The following is a 19426-nucleotide window of genomic DNA, read 5'->3' as shown; positions in this document are numbered from 1 at the left end:
CTTCTTGCCGTGTGCCATGTATTCATTTCCATAAAGTGTGTAGCTTCTATGGGGTACCGTAAAACAAGTAAGAGATTACCATCTTTTCATGGCATGATGCTGGTGTCATATAATTATCTATTCATAACAACAGCCATAAATTTAATTGCTTCATGACGTAATGCAGCTTCTACCCAATTTATTTTAAATGTTGTGTATTTGGCATTTTGATGATAATAAAGCTACTTTTTAGCGAAGCCTGGAAAACTTCACTGTATTGAACGTTTTGCAATAGATGCTCCTGTAAAGCCAAGATGTTTTTATAACATACTATTTGAGCTCTGTTGGAGCTTTTGGGGATAATGACAATTGAGGGTGGCTAAACACATGGTTTAAAAGATTTGCTATAAGCAGTTAAAATCCATGCATACTTTGGTTTTAGACATCAGTGGGCTGCATGTAATACAGGTCCAGTTGTGTATGATGACTGGAGTATGAATTGGGGACTTACAAAATTACGCTGCACTGAGGAGAATGTATCTGTACCTTTTGTTTTTTTTTAATCAAAGTTAGATTTTTGTAACCTCTCAGCTTAAGAGTCTATCTTGATTGTAAGTTTGTGATACAGAAAGAATGTGAAATGTGTTCAGTGTAATCAAATCAAAGATAGTAAAAGGAGAGAATGAGGGCAGAGAGGGAGAAGCGTTTATACTCTTTGCTGTGTGTGCTCAAAGATTGTGTGACATTCAGTGATACTATACTCATACTTGGTATGAAAAGGTCGCAGTGCTTTGAAAAAAATTAAGAGAGTAAAGGTTTTTCTGATCGGTAGGTTGTTTCTGCTACTTGATCCCAATCTGTACTGTGACTACAGTCATACCAGTATGAGCACTCCAGAATAATTCCAGCACTCAGAACTGAAGGGGATGAATGGGTTTTGTTTCTTCACTTCTATGTTCAGGTTCTGACCCCAAGTAACTACTACTCTTAACATGCAAAATGTTGCGATTGTCACATTTAAGCCATTACTGTCTAATTATCCTGCTGTAAAGTTGTAGTGAAGGCAAAGGCATGTAACTGTGGGAGGACAAATCCAGGTAGCATGTGTCAGTGACACTCTGCTGTCTGGGTGTTCAGACAAATGGATGAAGAACCTGCCTGTTTGGCAGTGAAAGGAAGTAGGAATTTCAGTTAAAGGTGAAGCTGATAAGGTCGAACTAATTAATCAGATCCAAATCTGTGTGTAGATGGAATGTGAGAAATAGATTACTTTTTGACTTAATGCTTATGAGAACTGGAAGTACAGAATTGTTTGCGAATGGTATTGGTTATGAGCTTGTTAGAGATCAGTGCGGAAGATGGAGTATGACAGCTCCACCAGAGCTGTTTGACACACTTTTATGAACGGTCTTCTCTGCATGCCCAACTGTGTTACAAGAGAAAAGCCTTGTTGCTGTAATAGATTGCTGTTCCTAGATCTTTCCTGTTTGTACTAGAGGGCTAGTTGGTTGTAGGAATGGAGAATAACTTATTTTCTGCTTCTGTGTACATCCCCCAACTAGGTATTATGTGATAACTTGCCACTATGTTAAGCCTTCCTTTGACTCTTACTTTGCCTTGGACCAGGTTAACTGCAGTGACTACTTGGAAAAGCTGGTGTGTTTTGATAGGCTTCTTGTTCCAATTTTTCTATTGTTATTTTAAGTCTTGTGGTGCAAGGGAGGATACTCAGTGTGAACAAGAACCTATGATTATCTCTGTACATTTGGGAAGGCAAACTTGCACACCTTTCTTTTGTATTTTATTGTAAAGGGAAAAAAAATGCTCCTTGGTGGTGAAAAGCCTCAAGTAAGGACTGTATCTTTTCACTTCTTGGAGAATCTCTTTGCTGCTTGGAAAAGGAGGAATCCCATTGACAACTGTATCACCTGGGATCTTTAATGAATGAATGTATGTTGATGTACCACAGTATTCCCTCTGTCTTGCTGGGGGAGAGAGGGAATAAATGCAGTTTTATCTTTACTGCCCCTGAGAGCTAAAGAGAAGTATGGGAAGGATCATCATAAAAAACAGGCTGCTAGAGAATCATGTATTGCATAATGCATTGAGGTTGCAATTTTATTATAGTTATGTCTCTCACCTAGCCTGCTGATTTTCCTGTGTGTACTCATGTTGTATTTGTGCCTCTGCCACTTTCTTCTTTCTCAGAGGTAAAGCCTGACAAATAGCGCATTGGACCTGGGTCAGTTTCTAGTTCTGGCATTGTCTTGCTGATTGTCTATTGACAAATGACTTCTCTTGATGACATGTCAGCCTGCCTGCCATTAAATGGGAGATATTTAAATGTGCTGAGAGATGAGAATGGTTCTTGGAGAGCAAAGCTTTCTTTTTGCTTTTAGGTCTTCATGGGGTGAGGTGAGTTCAGAGAACAACCTTTGCTTTCACTGCTTCCACCAGAGGGAGCAAATTTTTTATCTGCAAATCGGCAAAAATTATATGGGTTACTAATGCCCTTCATTTGCCATAGAAACAGATAACTGTACTGGAGGAGCAGCTGAGCAGGGGAGATAGGAGATTGACTGTAACAATATGTGAGTGTCAGCTTTTTGCATGGTTTGTCTAAGAGATTGATCTTTAGGTCTTGAAATATGGTCTGAACAACTGGATCAACTGAACTTGAGTGATTATCTTCTAGATAAGAAAAGATAGTATAGTTCCAACTGCTAGCAGTATAGCCACGTGAAGATGTATGGACTGAATAAAATGTCATGTTTATGATTATGCACTTCACATAAATTCCAGGATGTAAAGATAAGCAGTGTTTTTTTTCAATGAAAAAAAAAAAAACCCAACACCTTGCTGTTCCCACAGTTTTCTTGGTTGGTGTTTTTTCTTCTCCCACAGTCTAATTTTAGCTTTTATTTGAATAAATTTGCTCATTTGTGTAGAATAAATATAATTTTCTACACGAGTACCATCAACCTTCAAAGAATCTAAACTGACCTTTTATAAATAATAAGCATTAAAATCCAAGTCCTCCTAAACGTGAACGGTATAAACCATATGTACTCCATGAATCTGGTCATCACAGGCCAGTCTGCTCCATCTATATCTTTGCATAATTTTCTGCATATGCTTCTTTGTGCAAAGGATTAGCCAGGTTGCTTTCAACATGTGCTTCATGCACTAAGTTCCACATAAAAGCCATTATCATTGACATATGTTGAGCCTTCATGTTTCACCTTGTTGCCTTCAAGGAGAGTGGGCAAGATCTTTTTTCCTCTTACGTATGTCTGAAAGGTTTATTTCTTCCATGCACGTGGCTGGCAAGATATCCGCAAATTTTTTACTTTGTGCTTTGGAGGTAAGCCACAGTTGGAGTTTAGGTTGAAGAGCAGGCTTGGAGGTGATGTAGAGACCCACTTTGAGATTGCAGCATTTTGAGAGGCCGTATGTGCCTGATCTGCCTGCAGGCAACATCTGGATGTGTCTCCTAGTTAGCACTCTGTTCTTTCAGAAAGTTTTGGGCATTGGTGATACCTCAGCCTCCCGTGTTTTCTGCCAAGGCAACCTGAGTACTGAGGATTAAAATGCTTTAGTCTGATAAAACCCCTTTTTGTCTAAACATGGAGTGGAAATAAAAAAGTTTGTCCTGTATAGGTGTACAGAATTTAGATGGCCTAGTATTTGTATTAAGCATTATGAAAGTATAAAAAAGAATAAAGTGAGGAGTGTCCCAGGTTTTATTCTCTTTTAACATTTATTCTTAGACCCTTGTGTGCAGGTATGAAATACAGAGCAGCATGTTACTCGTTTTTTCCTGATGTGACCCAGGAAACTTATGAGTAATAGAAGTGAGGAAAAGAAGGATTCGTGAGTGTGTCAAATCCAAACACTAAAGATGAGGGAGTGATAGGGTAGGAAAATTGTGCCTTTGCTTTGCTCTGTGCTTTCCTTACCCACTGCTAGCAACAGTCAGAAGACCAAAGGGTGGATAGCAAAGCCACAAGCGTGGCATCACAGAATGGTTTGGGCTGGAAGGGACCATAAAGATGACCTAGTTCCAGCCCTCTGGCCATCGGCAGTGACACCTTCCACTAGATACCTCCCATGACAATAGATGGAGACTGTAGTAGGTGAAAAGAAGCTGGACAAAGGCCCCTTTCTCCATCTGTATGTGCTGTTCTCAGTGATTGGATGTTTTGAGTTGTTTGGATTCACTAGCAAAGTCCTGGGATGGTGTTTTTATCAGTTTCTTAGCTTCCCTTTGAACTACTGGGAGAGAATATATCATCAGAAGGGTCCTAGTCTCTCTGCATTGACACCCTTCCCAGATTTTGGGATTCATGTTTGGGTGTTGACTTAACTCTCTTGGTATTGTTGGTTGAAGATACTCCAAAATGAAAAAAACGTGTAAAGAAGGATGAAGCTCTTGGGATAAGAGAAAAAATTGGGAAGGGAAGGCAACTATCTTGAATGAAGAAGTGGATGCTGTAATGGGCAGAATTGGAAAGGAAAGCGGACTCTGTTTACGGTGCTGGAAAAGATGAACCCATCTATTAAGGCGTACAAAGATTTAGTGCAAGAAATAAATACTTATATTCAGGTTCATGAATATTGTTGTGAGGACATAAAGTATAGAGCTACTTTAAATTTTAATTTTTAGGGAGGCAGCAGTGAATTTTCATTCTGATACACTCTTGCTCACTTTCATACTGGGTATGTTTTCTCCAGGTTTTTGTGAAGCAGTGGAAAACTCAAATATAATTACAGCCCAAGGTTTCTACAGTAAACATCTAAAATAAACAGTCTTTACCTGAACAGCCTATAGTCACCTGCTTTGTTTTGTCAAATTGTTTTTCCCGTCCTTAGGCAGTTCATTAATGTGGTGTAAGTGTGAACACTTACTGACCTATGTTTGCCACAGTACAAGCTGTTTCTGAATTCAAAATACAGTTCAGAAATTGCTACAAAAATACTGCAGTCCTGGAATGTTGAAAAGAAATACAGGTGTCCAAAGAACAGGCGAATAACATAAAAACAATAAGACATAAGGAAGATTACGAGAGTCACTTATTTACTGAGTACGTATTTACCACTGTGTTGCTCTGTCTTTGAAGTGTTACTGCTGTAAATCTGTTGTACCACAGGTACACAGATCCTTTCCCTCTGCGTGCTTTTTCTCAGGTACAGTGCTGACCTAAAACAAGAGTTCTGAAAACCGAAAAAACTTATTTCAGTTATCTTTATCATTCATTAGCCCTGATATTTGTTGATTTAACTCCTGTTTACCTGTTCCTGTGTTGGGCTAATGAAGCACAGTGATACATCCTTTGCAGCTTGATTGTGGTGTGTCATCTTTACATTTATTATTTTGGCTAACGTGCACTTATCCTAATTAACAGATGTCCAGGTTTTTTTCTTATTTTCCAAGCCTTTGAGTGAGGGAGTCTAGACCGTGGGGTTTTGTTTTTTTACTGGAAGGTGAGAAGAACTACACATACCCAGCTGAAAGGCAGTTTACTTAATATGTGCATCTTCACAGCATTTTTTTTTTTCTTTTTTTACAGAAAGTGTTGATGCAGTTCTTGAGTATGGATATTTTGTTCTCCCTCTTTCCTTTGGAAAGTACTTTAAATTCAACATCAGTTATTATTAGACTTATAGCACTTGTTCAAGTGAACAAAGCTGTTTCCATTTCCATTTGTCTGTAAATTTAAGTAAATGCTCGTTATGTCTGCTTGTTTTAAGTGATGTTTTTGGCAGGTAAGCCATCTTTTGTAAAGGAAAACATCCATAGCTCTGCCTTTTATTGTGGAATAATGTATCCAAAGGTGAAGAAGCTATTTTGGGTTTGGCTGTAATGGTGTGATTTGCTGTAGCTGGGACTTTGGTGTTTCCTTTTACTTCTAGTTAAAGTGACCCAAGCTGCAGAAGGAGGTACTGTTATCCTGAAACATGGCTTGTGAGCACACTGTTTTCTATACCTAAGTACTATATGCTACCTGTATAGATAATTCTTCAGCTTTCCAACCTGCCTGCTGGCTGAGTAATGCTCTTGATTCTGCTGCTTCCTGTCAATCATTCATATATAGGTGTGTGTATTTAAAATTAATAATTCAGCAATGACTAAGCATGTCATTCAAAAAGTGAACTGACAGCCCAAAATAAAGTGAATGGGTTTTTATTCTTCACGGTGGAAAAGCTAGAAAGAAGTTGAGGCCACTGTGAATCTGCAGGAATTTGTGAGAAGCCCAGTGATGGCTACCAGATCTGTACACGGTCTAACCTTGGAATGTGTTAACAAATTATTATCTGTAATGGGATTGAATATAAGAAGTTAAATATCTTACAATTGAAGCATAAATTTAGATGTTGCTAAAATATTATAAAAGAAAATGAAATTTATTTGAAAAACGTTAACAGTTCACAGTAGTGTGCATTACTTCTGCAGGTTGCTGTGTATTGCAAATGTTTTCAGGGCTGTTGTGCTTAGAGACTTCGTAGGTGGCTGATTTCATGCAGATGATTCCTGAACTGGGAAGAGCAGGAGGATAATGGACATGGGGGAGTAGAGACTGAGTTGAACAGCAGTTCATTCAAGGCAGAGCATGGTAAACTCCTTTCTTTTTTTTTCCCCCATGGAGAACACTGAGAAGCTGACTCTCTTAAAGAGGGAGGGCATTAGTTTTACTTGCTAATTGAGTCAACTACTGCTGTTACTGGATTTCTGCAGGCTATACAGACAAGAGAGTCTTACTATCTATGTTTTGTTTATATTAAGATGGTTTTCAGTTTCTCACATATCAGCAGAATGTAGTAGTATTGAGGTAGATCTTAATGGAGAAAAGTGTCTGTTTCTGGTTGCATTTGAGAAGGATACCTCCAGAGGTGTTAATTATTTTGCTTTATTTTTAAATGGCTAGGAAAGTGAGAAAATGGTAAAGTTTTTACAAAATTTCAGTCACTTTAGTGGTTCTCTGGGCATTAAATAAAACCTTGTTGCTCAAATACACATTTGAATATATTGTATACTGCTGACACTTATGTGACAAAGAGTAGAGATTTTGAGGTTGATGACTATATATATACATGTGTGTGTGACAAAAAGCCACACTACTGACAATGTCATAGCTCAGCTGGTCTTTGTTTGGAACAGTGTTTTGCCAACATAATGCCAGGCTGTTGTGTTTCAGTGTCGTAAACCCATTTTCCCTGATAGTCTGAGCTCTGCAGCCCTTAACTGACCAAACCAGTTTTTGCTCAACAGGAGCGAGTGCTTTAGGTCCCTGTTGTTGTTGAGGAGAGAAGAAAAGCAAAAGAAAGCACACAAGCAAGAACCCCAACCTAGTACTATTAGTCCAGTTTCATCTTTGAACCAACTTGTTTCCTGTTTTTTTGTCTGTTCTGTCGGTAAGTTGCTGTTACGTGTGACAGCTCAGAATCTATAATGCTGAATCCTCAAGAGCTCATCAAAGAGAACACCCTTCAGCTGACATCTTCCTATCTTTAATGAATTAGTTATACTTGTTTCTACTGTAAAATGTGTACATTGATGTTTCATTTTACATCTTTATTCATACGGTTTTTCTTAGAGTAATTCTGAGTAATGGTTTAGTAAGCCTTGTTTGAAATAGCTTATTGGATTTGATGCTCATTCATTGAACAAACCAGATTATAATACTTGTGCCCACATCATGTACTTCATGATGTTCTTCACTCTCTCCAGCATACTTAAGAACTACAAGCTAGAGACTCAAGTTAATACTGGAAATAGAAGTACTATTATTAACGTTATGTCATGGCTGTCTTTGATGTTTTGGACTGAAATCAGCTTGGAAAGAAAGCATTCAGAATCTGATGAGTAAGTCCTTACAGCTGCTAGTGCATTCATATGAAGTATATTTGTGCAGCATTAAAAAGCTTTGCCAGTGGTGTCAAAGTTGATAGACACAAATGTTTCGAGTATGGACTTGAAGGAAGTGGCTGCTATTAGAGGGGCTGTGCTTGGAAGTCTCGTCTGAAAATGAGTGTTCCTTTATATTTGGTACTGTATAAACACACAGTAACAGACTTTGCTACAAAGCGCACACTGCCTTAACATAAACATCTCCCATATGGATACTACCTCAAAATAAGCATTATTTTCTGCAGATTTCAACCATGAAGTGAGGTTGAGCCTGGAGGGCAGGACTCTTAATTAGCCACATTTTCATCATGGAAGACACTTGTTATTGTTTGATCAAAAACTGCATATGAAAGCATTGCCACAAAATTTACGATCTTTGAGTTGAAAGAGGGATCCCTGTTTCTTTCTATCAGTTAAACAACAAGAGTTCTCCTTATTAATCTTTTAAGTGTCCCTCACCTTTATCAGATACCTGTACCATTGTCTCTGGACTTCCCTTTCTGACATTTCCCAATAAATTGAAGAAAATTACCACACATTTGATTTTGATTTTTGTCATGGAATTGCTTTTTTTCAGCTTTACTGTGGAAATTGTTATTTTTTTCCTTATTTTCTTTCCTTTTTTTTTTTTTTTAAGTATCAGGGCAGCAATTTTCAGCAAATAGTTGGAAAATTGATCGTTGGCTTTCAAATAATACTTATTCTGACTCTTCAGCTCTTAGTAGTTTGGCAGTAAGCAATTATTGGATAATTGTACAAACTGTTAGTTTTCTTTTATACTGGATGAAGGTTAGCAATTGGGCAGAAGTAGATCCATCTGTACTGCTGTCTGGTTGCTGTGCAAAAAGCATCAGCTCTCCTGCATTATAAGTATTAATAGCTTTTTGTGAACATCTGTAGTTGTTTTTAATTCCTTAGCTGGTTGTTTTGGTGGAAAAGGGAAATGGTTTTGACCTAACAGGCAGCAAGAACAAGAAAATACTGACATTTGAGAAACAAGGCACAACCAAGGCTTCATTAATTGTGATAAAGTTGGGCAATTTTTGACAAGTATGTATCGACAAATATGATGCTTGGAGAAGTTTGTGTTTTTATAATGTTGCTGCTAGTAAAATAGCCCTATAGACTCAGGAAAAAAAAAAATCAAAGCTTCAGCTTTAAGATCAGTTCTTCTTTTTAAATAAAATGTGCATTATTCTGTCTTGATCTCCCAGCTCTTGCAAGAGCTCTTTTCAAAGTGTTTTTGTAGTTCATGTTATAACACGTTTTTTAAAATGTCTTTTCTCTCTGATAACTATGTTTGTTGAAAATAGAGCTATAAGATGGGAGAACAGGAATTCTGCCCCATGCACCTTGCTCACTAGCCCTGTCAGCCAAGGCAGGAAGCATCTGTGATAACTTTGTTTCCGTGGCAGAGTGGTGGGCCAAAAATGGCTGGAGACAGGGAGAGAAAGGGTGCTGGCATCTTGCAGCTCAGAAAAACTGAATTCCATGGTGTGGTGAAATGGGTAAAAACCCCTGAATCTGTGGCTGTAGATTCATTGTCTCTGCAGGTTATTGACTGTTACAAGTGACAGATCTTGCATCTTCAAACTGTTATTTTAGGCACGGTGCATGATCGGGTAGGATTCAGTGCTTCTGCTTATATTTAGGTGACCATTTTCCAAAGCCTATTTCATCAGCAGTGAGAACTGTACTGCCTTTCTTTTTTTTTTTTTTTTTTTTAAATTAACAGCTTTAACCAAACAAAAATACCATACAAAACCAACCAACCAAACCAAGCAAAAAACCCACACGGGCTTTAATTCATCCAGAGTGTGTTATTGAGGCCACAGGCATTCATTGCGGTTTGCAGGTTTGAATACTTTTTTTTTTTCCTTCTGAACAGAGAAGATTTGTTAAAAATGAGAAAATAAAAAGCACAAAGATGACATAAATTCCAAGGAGGTTATGTGTGACATTGACAGAAGGGCGTAAAATGCAGCATTCCTGAATTTTATTTGGTGCTTTAGCCTCTAGACCACTGTTTCTCTTGTACTTCATAGTCTGTGTTTTGATTCTAAGTGCCTCTTGGTGCCTTGTTAGAGCTGGTGTGCAAAACTTTATACAGTCATGTTGCTGCTTCTCAGTGGATTGTAGGCCGTGTGGGCCTGTATGATTAATTGTGCCATCCAATTAGGAATTATCTATATCAGTTAAATTCCCCTGCTGCTTTGGCTGCTTTTTTGAATGAGGCAAATGCCTTCTGTGCTGTGAAATAGCACGATTCTGGAGGGTTTGGCTGCAATGATTGGCTTTTGATATTAAAAAGAAGCTGATATGAAGAGGAAGCTTAGCCTAAAATCTGAATTTTAGTGGATAAAAATGGCACAGTAGTGCATTAAAAATCAGTTTCATAGGATAAATAATATTTGCTTCCATATTTCTTTTTAACATGGAATTTAAAAACTTCTTTAATGGTTTATTAAAGATGCTGGCTATATCGGAAGGTTTGAGATTTCTCGCGGTTCAAATTAAATGTTTTGCCAAACTTCCTCTTGATGAAAATCCTTGTAGCCGTCAGCGACCTTTTTCTCCTTTTCTTTTGCTACATGTAAAGGTTTGATCCCTCAAACACTTTTTTTTTCCTAAGAAATAACTTTGTTTTTACAAATGCATGGCATAAATTACTTTTACATTTTTAAAAGACTTGAATATATGTCTTTAAAAGTTTTATTATAAACTTTCTTATGACTTTTGCACAGGTCACGCAAATGGGAATTTTCTTTTTATGTAGATAGCTTAGTGCAGTTAATGACAATGGGTTTGCATTTTCTGTAGCTACTTCAAACATTGAAACTGTGAATTTATGCTCATGTTTTACAGTTACATTCGGCACAAAGCGTGCCTGTAAACTGCACTAGCTGTGTCACCAGTCTTGCACCAAAATAGTTGATTTAATTTTCAAATTGCCAGAGTACATACAGCAGGTTTTGTAATAGCTTAGTATGTCTAAGTGTTATTTAACACACACCTACATTAATCATTGCTGAGTAACGAATGCTACCAATTTATATTATCGGTGTAAATTTTTTATTCTTCTGCGCTCATGATTTTCCATTACATGTTGCTCTCTATATGGGACTTTGAGGTGTTACTCTCATTATAAGGTGAGCTGTTGATATAAGCTGTACCTGAGGAGGTAAAATATTCTGTGTTTGTTTTCTTACACATGTGCTAAATTATAACTATTGAGGGTGAAACTTGCTGTTCCATGCAACTGCGTCAGAATTTTTTCCCGAGGAAGTCTCAGCTTTAAGTGGATTGGGCCACTTCTTATTTCTTTTATAAATGGAGCTGCTGATTGGAACAGGTTTTATTAATTTGAGGCACAGGGGGCAAGTTAGAATTTGGTTTGAGGAGTTAATCGTGCTGCTTTTGGGAATGTGTTGTCTTTGTGGGTGTTCTGCTCATGTCTGACCGAGTCATGAAGTTCTTAAACAATGTATATGAAACAATGTTATAAGAGCTTGACCTAAGTTTTCAAAAGGGACGCAAGTGCACTGCTCCCAGATGTTGAAGTTACTGTATATAACATTTGCCAACAAAATAACTGCTTGGTTAAGCACCTGGCTTTTGTGGAAGCTTTCATGATGGTGATGCCCAGCTCTGTCCTTGTTCTTGCTCTCTTGCTGTCTGAGTGGCTGTTCCATCGGTCTGCTAGGAAGCCGGATAATTTTTGTGCTCTATTTCAAGGCAAGTTGTATATCTTCAGTTCTTCACGTATCTCAGTGTGAGGATACAGTGAAGCCATATGTCAGCTCCACACGGGTCAGTGTGGGTTAAGATGAGAGATGCAATTAGGAAAAAGCTAAATGTTAAATTTTGGCTTTGTTTACTTCAGCAAGTAGTGCAGTACAGGAGGAATGCTTCTGTGGAATTTAGTGATTGGCACTGAGGATCCAACATTGATCCTACAATTATTTTGGGAAATACTGGTTTTGCCTTGGGTCAGTCCATGGGCTATATGAGCACTGACCTTTGGAACAGATCTTCTAGTTTGGTTTAGCTTAAAAGAAATCAGGTTTGTGTATTTGGACACCGATACAATGCACACCAAAGCATCCGAAGAAAGGATGACTGGGAGATTTGCTGCAGAAGCCCTCTCCTGATCTGAACTAAAACACTGTACAGATGTACACATTGTCTTGCAGCTGGAATTGGAAGTGAATGGGATACAATTTGGGAGCCCAGATAGTCCGTTTCTCTTTCTACCCTCTATAGGATTGGTAAGGGTTTACTCTTATTTCCATGTGGATATTAATACCTATTTCTAATAGCTAAAGTGGTAGAAATCTGTGCTTTGTACTGAAGCAGCCACAGGTAATTGCAAACAAATAAGCTTCAACTTTGTGATATATATGCTGTGCTTTCCATTTCTTTATAAAATGTAAGAAATCAGATATTCAAAGTGTTTACCAAGTGAATATATAGCCTGTAATAGCAGAAAAGTGTCAGATGAAGATTACCTTTGTGACTGTAACACAGCCCAGTGGCAGCTACATGCTCTTCCATATGAGCTCCTTCTCTTATTCAGAATACAAATCAGTAGTAAACCACAGAGTCTGAGTGACCTGGAGAAACAAGATGATGAAAGTATGTTGTAGTGATGATTTTCAGTTTTGCTTGCATTTTGAGATACTTTGGGCCTGATTTATGGGCATGCTGATATTCAAAATAGCAGCTGAAGTTATATTTTCAGAGTACAGCTTCAGTTTAAGTTCTGTTAAAAGTACTGACTGAAGAACTAGGCACTGAGTGTCTGAAAATGGGGAACCAAAGTTAGTGGGCATTTATTTTACCCACTGGGTTTTCATCACTGTGTGCCAGTCAACCACCTTTTGAACAGGAATAGGAATACTGATCTTGCAGTGTTTACATTTATTTTATGTAGGCTTCCCACATTTAGGACAGAACTGCATAAACATGTCTATGGGGAAATGTAAGGTGTTTCTATTCAGTACAGGATGCAGATGGTAAGCATTTAATGGGTCATAGAATGAGAGCAAAACCCGTCAATTGTCTGTTTGCTGAATGAAGCAGAAATCCTGCTGGCGAAAATGGAATAAAGCAGCAGAAAGAATATTATCAGAAGCAGGTATGCGTAAGGGCTAAACTGAAGCTGCATGGCTCACAAATCTTAACTGCTTCATAGCTTGGTTTTACAAATATGTCTTTAAAGCTTTGGGAGGATTTGATGTGATACAAGTCTGCAAAACCTTTGGTGCTTTGTAATCGGCATTTGGTACACAACGAGGCAAGTGTCAGGATTGGATTGTTAAGAGTAGAGAAGAAACACAGGGTGGTGTGTGAACATCCTGGTAATGTCCTTCATGCATCCAAGTATGCGTATGTTTGTGCAGATTTTGGGAAAAGCAGTTTATAAATACACACTAGTAGTTCTGGAGCCACTTGCGAGGAAGGCTTTCAGAACAAGATTGTGTTGCTTGAGTCATTTAGTTGTGTGTGCAAAACACGAACATCATGAATTGACATCCTTGGAACTTTTGTTTGTGGGGTTGGTCTGAATTTTATTGCTGTTCTCAAAATATTGTTATGGAGGAAGGTGGGGTTTTGGTTTAACGGGTTACGGTTTTTCAGATAGGGATTTTGGTCATTTGGGTTAGTAACTAAAGCAAGAGCAAGCACTCGGGAAAGGAGTCAGCAGGTAGGGAACGAAGAGGGGACACTTGGTTCAGATTCGCTTTGCACATTTTCATGAGGCTTTTCCACATTCCTGAACCTGCAGGCTCACCCTGAATTGTGAAATTCAAGTTTGGTTTTGAGAGATGATGATACAGGTCAGAGATGCCAAGCACTTCTCCCCTTTGCCATGGTAATAGTAAGTGCCAGATGATGCCTATTTTTCTTCCCTGGGTCTTGCTACCCTGCTTGGAGAGGTAATCTGAAAAAGAGGGACATCATGAGACACCAACAGGCAAATTATCTGTAATGCAGCCAAAACAGTGATGTCTGGATGTTCAGTAAAACCAGCAATGCTGACTTGTCTACTGTGCTATCGCTTATGGACACAGGTATTTATCCCCATTTCCTTCCCTCTGTCTCTCCACCTCAGCTTCACAGTGTATCTGTCCCAGTTTTCTCCTCTGTCTCCCTCTACCTCCTAATATGTCTTGGGTGACAATTTTTTGGGTCAGCAACATGCTCTGTGATATATACATAGCTTAATTTCTGTAGTAAATATCAAACACAAATATCGAGACTGAATTCATAGTTAGGTGATTTGGCTTTTTTTCATTTTTTTATTTCTTGGCTTGTATTTTTTAAAAAAATGTTATGAGTTTGTTTCCCTTTCAGTGGCTCATTAAACTTGACAGTTTTGTATGAAACCTTTCCACTAAATCCACAGATTCGTCCAGAGTTATAAACCTTGATCTGTTTCATTTGCATCATTGCTTACAAAGGAGAGAAAACAGGTCAAGTCATACCCTGAAAGAATATCTCCTCATTCATTTAGGATTTTTAAAATGCTGTTAAAAGCATAATGTAGATGTGGGAATAAGAGAATGGATGGTAAGGTGTATGTGATGGTTTAGTTTAGGGAACTGCTCTTGTTAAAAAGAGCAGCCCTGTCTTCTGAGCCTCTTTCCCTGTCAGCACTTAGTGGCTGTGGAACTTGGTATTACAGAAGATTTTAGGATGGTTCAGAAAAAGGGGAATTATCCTTGTATTTGCAAATGGGAAATCTATGCAATTGTTACAAAGATGATAGTTCTGTACGAAGTTGGTGTTATTTAGCTTCTACTGGAAATATTACCATGTTTACATACATTCAGACCTTTACCTGTTACTGCCTGAAGCTTGCCTGAAAAATGATGAAGGAATGGACTGGCTGAATTATAGCACTAGAGGCGTGCACTGTGTTCCTGCAAACATCAATCTTAGGCCTGTTGTCATCAATATAAAAACTGTTGTCATTGTACTCTGTAGTATTAGAATAAAGTATATATTTCAGCTAAGTGACATCAAAGAGGCTGAAACGCTGTTGTGCTAAGGGCCAGTCAAGCGTGCGGTGTGTGCAAGAGTCTCGTATTGAAGTGCTTATGACCTGAGGGAGTGGTCCCCAAGCTGTTGCTTAGGTTGACTTGGGATGATGCTATTAGACACAGAACATTGTTAGGCAGTTTTCTACAGCAGAAAAAAATTCCATAGGATGGGAAATGTTCTTTTCTAAATAAAGGAATTCATCCGGCTTTCTGTAGCTTAAGCCAGTTTTGGTAGCGGTTACTGTATTTGAGGAAATTATTTCTTTATCATGCTCTTACTGTTATTTTTTTTTTCCAGGCCATAGTCAGAACGATTCTTTTCTGCTCATTGGTTTGTTTTTTTTTAATTCCACTTTTCAGTGCCCTAATGTCTTTAAATATTTAATATACAAGAGATTTTCTATCTTCTAGAATAAATGGCCTGAAGCGAGGAGGAATTTCTGAAACTATGTTACTTGAATGTACAAGAAGAAAGTCCAGTGCGCAGCCAAGCTGTTTACCTGATTATGTACCACTGAAGTGCACTTTGTTGAGCTCTGCTTCTGCACGGGACACTGATGTGATCTGCCAGGGATCTGTGTAGCTGCTATGGTTTTATTTCAAAAATCCAAGTGAAAACCCAACCTGGGTCTTCACGCTACTGGGAGAATATAAGTGATTCCATGGTTGATAGAGTGGTTTGGTATACAGAAAATTTAGAGGAAGATACATACAAGTTATTATTTTTTTTCTTGATTCATAGGTTGCTTCTACAGGTTTGATCTGTTTTTCCTTCTTAGCTGCTCAGCGGAGCACTGTTTTGTGCTCTGTGGAGGGGGGTTTTTGGGAGAAGCTCTCTGAGGCTGATGTGCTAAGAGCTGTGGCAGAGCCAGAAGTTCTGCACATTGATTGATTGAGTATTTCTGTTAATCTTTAATACACAAGAGTGTGACAACTTTTTTCTTTTTTTATACAGGTCAACTTTGTAGTGTGCCAACTGTTTGCCTTGCTTGCGGCTGTTTGGTTTCGAACATACCTTCATTCAAGCAAAACTAGCCCATTTATAAGACATGTTGTTGCAACCCTCCTGGGCCTTTATCTTGCACTTTTTTGTTTTGGATGGTAAGTTACACTTAAATTCACTTTTCAGGGACTTGTAGATGTTCATTTCTTGTTTGCAGGAAAGTGTTATGAAGAATGATCTAATTCTATGTTTTTTAGCTGCTGCAAATGATTTAGCTTAAATTTAAAAGCTTAGATTTTAAATTTAATGGGAAATTTAAATTTAAATTTAAAAACTTAGATTTTAAATTTAAAGCTTAGATTTAGCTTAAATTCTCTGATGCAGGGCACAAATTTTGAAAGATCTTCCATTTGCAAACTGGTAAGTAACATGCTGTTTTGGGAGGATGAAGCAAGTGCAGTTTGTTTAATTTGTACCAGCTTTTCTGTAAAATTGCTTGAGAAGTATTTTCTTGAGGCACAGCACAGGTGTGCTGACTGAGGTAATTTCTCTTAATATTCACTGCATGAGATAACTTGCTGTGTCTTTTTCTGAATATTGAATATAGTCTGACATTTTGGAGGAAGAGTGGCCAGAACTGCAGTACTGATGAAAAAATACCTCGAAAGGGCCTGGTCTCAATTTGAGAGTGTTTGGGGGGAGAAGAGGCCTCTCATGTTTTGGTGGCAAGGCGTGTTTTGTTTTGTTCTTTTGGGGTGTGTGTGTTTTTTCTTCTTAACACAAATTTTCTCTGACTGCTGTTTTCACATCTTGATCTTTTCACAGTGTAGCAAGCCAGAATTTTAGTAGGTCTAATAAAGGATGTGCATTTAGTTGAGCGAATTTTTTTTCTTTCAAAAATAGCTTACTAAATGGCTCTCATTTTCCCAAGCTGGTTTAAGATTAATTAATTGCCAGTTTTGTTCAATTGTATGGTAAACAAAGTGCTTGCTTGGCGTTAAGTACATAGAAGACTTATACTGACTATTGCTGAACTAAGGGGAATTAATCAAGCTGTTGTGCAGGTGGGAAGGTGCACACTGTGTGCACAAACAGTGTGTATAAATAAATCTTGGAATTCCAAACCACAGATTTGGCCTCTGCGTTGACATGTTGCAGAGGCTTCTCAACATGAGTTGATATGTATTACTTTTAAAATTAGGGAAGGAAAATCAGTAGGTTTTATTATTTGGATTTACATGTGCCATTTACCTGTATATACAATTCCATAACTCCTGTGCATTTCTTAAACTTTTGGCTGTGGTATTCTGCTTTCAGAGAATGATCTGATGACAAATACTTCCAGTTTTAGCACCAAATGAGCAGGATGATGCAGGAGATAAGTACTCCTCTGTGTGGTTTTTGTGAGAGCTGTGTAAGCTTTCGAAGCACATTCTGTATCCATTGTACTGGAAACAGATATTGCTAATTGTCACTTGTAATTAGAAAGTGTTAACAATATATTCATGTCTGAAATTTGGGGATTGAAGACTTTAGAAAGAAACAATCTCCATCGCCAACAGACAGAAATAAAGGTTTGTGGAAGCCTCTCATTGCCAATACACACTGGAAGAGAAATTTGAGAGAAATTATATGCCATAGTAGAAATCCTGATTATTCTGGTTCACTTTGGATCATACTTAAAGCAATTATTTCAGTAATTAATTTCTGTTTTACTAAAAGATCTTTTTCTTGCAATCATGGAACTAAAAGCTTTTTAAAAATGCTGAAAAGAACATAATTTTAACTGTTAAAAGTATACGTTTTCAGAAAGCTGATACTTCTGTTGCACTTGTGCCAACTCTTTTTCCTTTTGCTTAAGTATGTGTTACACAAGCATGTTTTTCAAGAGTTTTGTTTGGTTCCACTCTCCCATCCCCAAGGAATCTGAGTATATGTATAGGTTACAATCCTTGTTACAATATTTATTAGTCATTATGTTGTCCTCTTCAATTTCGGGTATGTTAGTTTTTAGTCACATTTGTAGTGCTTGTGATAGTGATGTAGGACAGGAAGAGAAGGAATAATTTCCTTGGGACAACAGCAAATAGCATAAAAGGCCTAGAATACCCTTTGTATATAGCTAAAATGTACTATTTTAGTTTGTATTTAAATGTTTCCCTTTTAATTTTTGAATTGGAGATCAATCATATTGCGACCGTTAACAACTCTGGAAGAGAACTATTTTCAGAAAGTGTAATCCTGACGTAGTACTACATGTCAACCCCATTTTGGTCAGGTTTTGATATTTTATCATGTCCCTTTCTCTATTTAAGAAGCAAACCACTTAAATTTCTGTCATTTCACTAATGCCTGTTTTTGCTACACAATGTTGGTAATACATGGCTGCTATGAAAAGAAAAAGTGAATATGTTTTTAATTGGCAATTGCTTACATTAAACGTGCATTTGAATTTTAGGTAGTCATATCTTAGATGAGACTAGCTAGTAGTGAAGCATGGCAGTGTGTGCAGATTGGATCTTCCGTAAAAAGCCCAGATCTTCAAGGTCAGTTAATATCGAAGTGAATTGTTTTCCCACAGTTCATCATGTGTAGACTTTGTGGGATTTTAGCTAAATAGAACTGGTTTTCTTTTTGAAAGTTTTTGAAGGCAGTTCTGTATGAATAGATGACTTGTGAAATTAGGAAATTGCTGATGATAAGCCAAAAGGAAGTATCCATATAACAAAATAGTAGCTGTTTTTAATGGGAAAAATTCCAAAACTAGATTGTTGTGTCATTCAGCACATGTAAGTGTGCTGCCGAGGCACTTAAAGTACCAGAGCCAAAGAGAATCAACTTATCGGATGCTTTTCCCCAGTGGTTTGCCAGCAGTGCTCTGCTAGTGCTCTCTTTTTGAAACAAAACAAACCTCCCAAACAAGGATGATGTGGTAAGCTGTGAAAAGTAAATAAGAACAAGAGGTTAGAACACCTTTGTGAAATAAATTTGTGGGTTTGCGGTATGCAGGGGTTTTTTTTGTGTTTTCGAGACCATCATCGCCATGATCCCTTTATGACCTGGGGTAAAGAGACTGGCTGTACAGAGTTACCATTTATATTGACTGGGAAATCCTACCATATGCAGATATTGTGGAACTAAGATATTGTTTGCCTTATCTGAGATACCTGTTGTTGGAAACAGATAAAAGATGAGTATGGAAATTGAACCACAAAATATTAATGTTATTTGTACATGAAATAATGCCAAGTGGAAGTATTATGAGATAGAATCCTTGTATTTTAAGGATTACCAGTATTTACTGTCTTCTTGTTTATGAGTTCTAGCCAAGTCTGTAGTTTTTGTTAATTGCTGCTGTCTGTGTTGTGCTAAAGGGCAAAACTCTCAACAGAAGGCAAGGCTGTAGGAAACCTAAATAGAACAAAAGGCTTTGCTGGAAGCAGTGATGGATTTAAAATTTGGCAAACCTATTTAATTTCATGTTAAATAAATACATGCAGGCAGTTTACTATCATTAATGAAAAAGCCGTGAGGGTTTACTATTATTTT

General features: G+C 37.7%; 1 protein-coding gene across 3 annotated transcripts in view; it reads left to right on the top strand.

Moving 5' to 3' along the window:
- The window catches only part of MBOAT2 (membrane bound glycerophospholipid O-acyltransferase 2), a 99054-nt gene that overhangs the window by 1579 nt on the left and 78049 nt on the right, over window positions 1-19426 (top strand). For all 3 annotated transcript variants that reach the window (XR_014183741.1, XM_082049414.1, XM_082049415.1), the window contains exon 2: window positions 15890-16035. Coding sequence is in view for 2 of the 3 variants with exons in the window: in XM_082049414.1 (XP_081905540.1) it covers window positions 15890-16035 (146 nt within the window). In the remaining variant the exon portion in view is untranslated. The remainder of the gene's footprint in view (window positions 1-15889; window positions 16036-19426) is intronic.

The sequence above is a fragment of the Streptopelia decaocto genome (assembly GCF_964273445.1).
Source record: "Streptopelia decaocto genome assembly, chromosome: 3".
In the NCBI taxonomy this organism is placed as follows: domain Eukaryota; kingdom Metazoa; phylum Chordata; class Aves; order Columbiformes; family Columbidae; genus Streptopelia; species Streptopelia decaocto.
The sequence above is the reverse complement of the archived record's forward strand: the minus strand, read 5'-3'. Positions and strand labels throughout refer to the sequence as shown.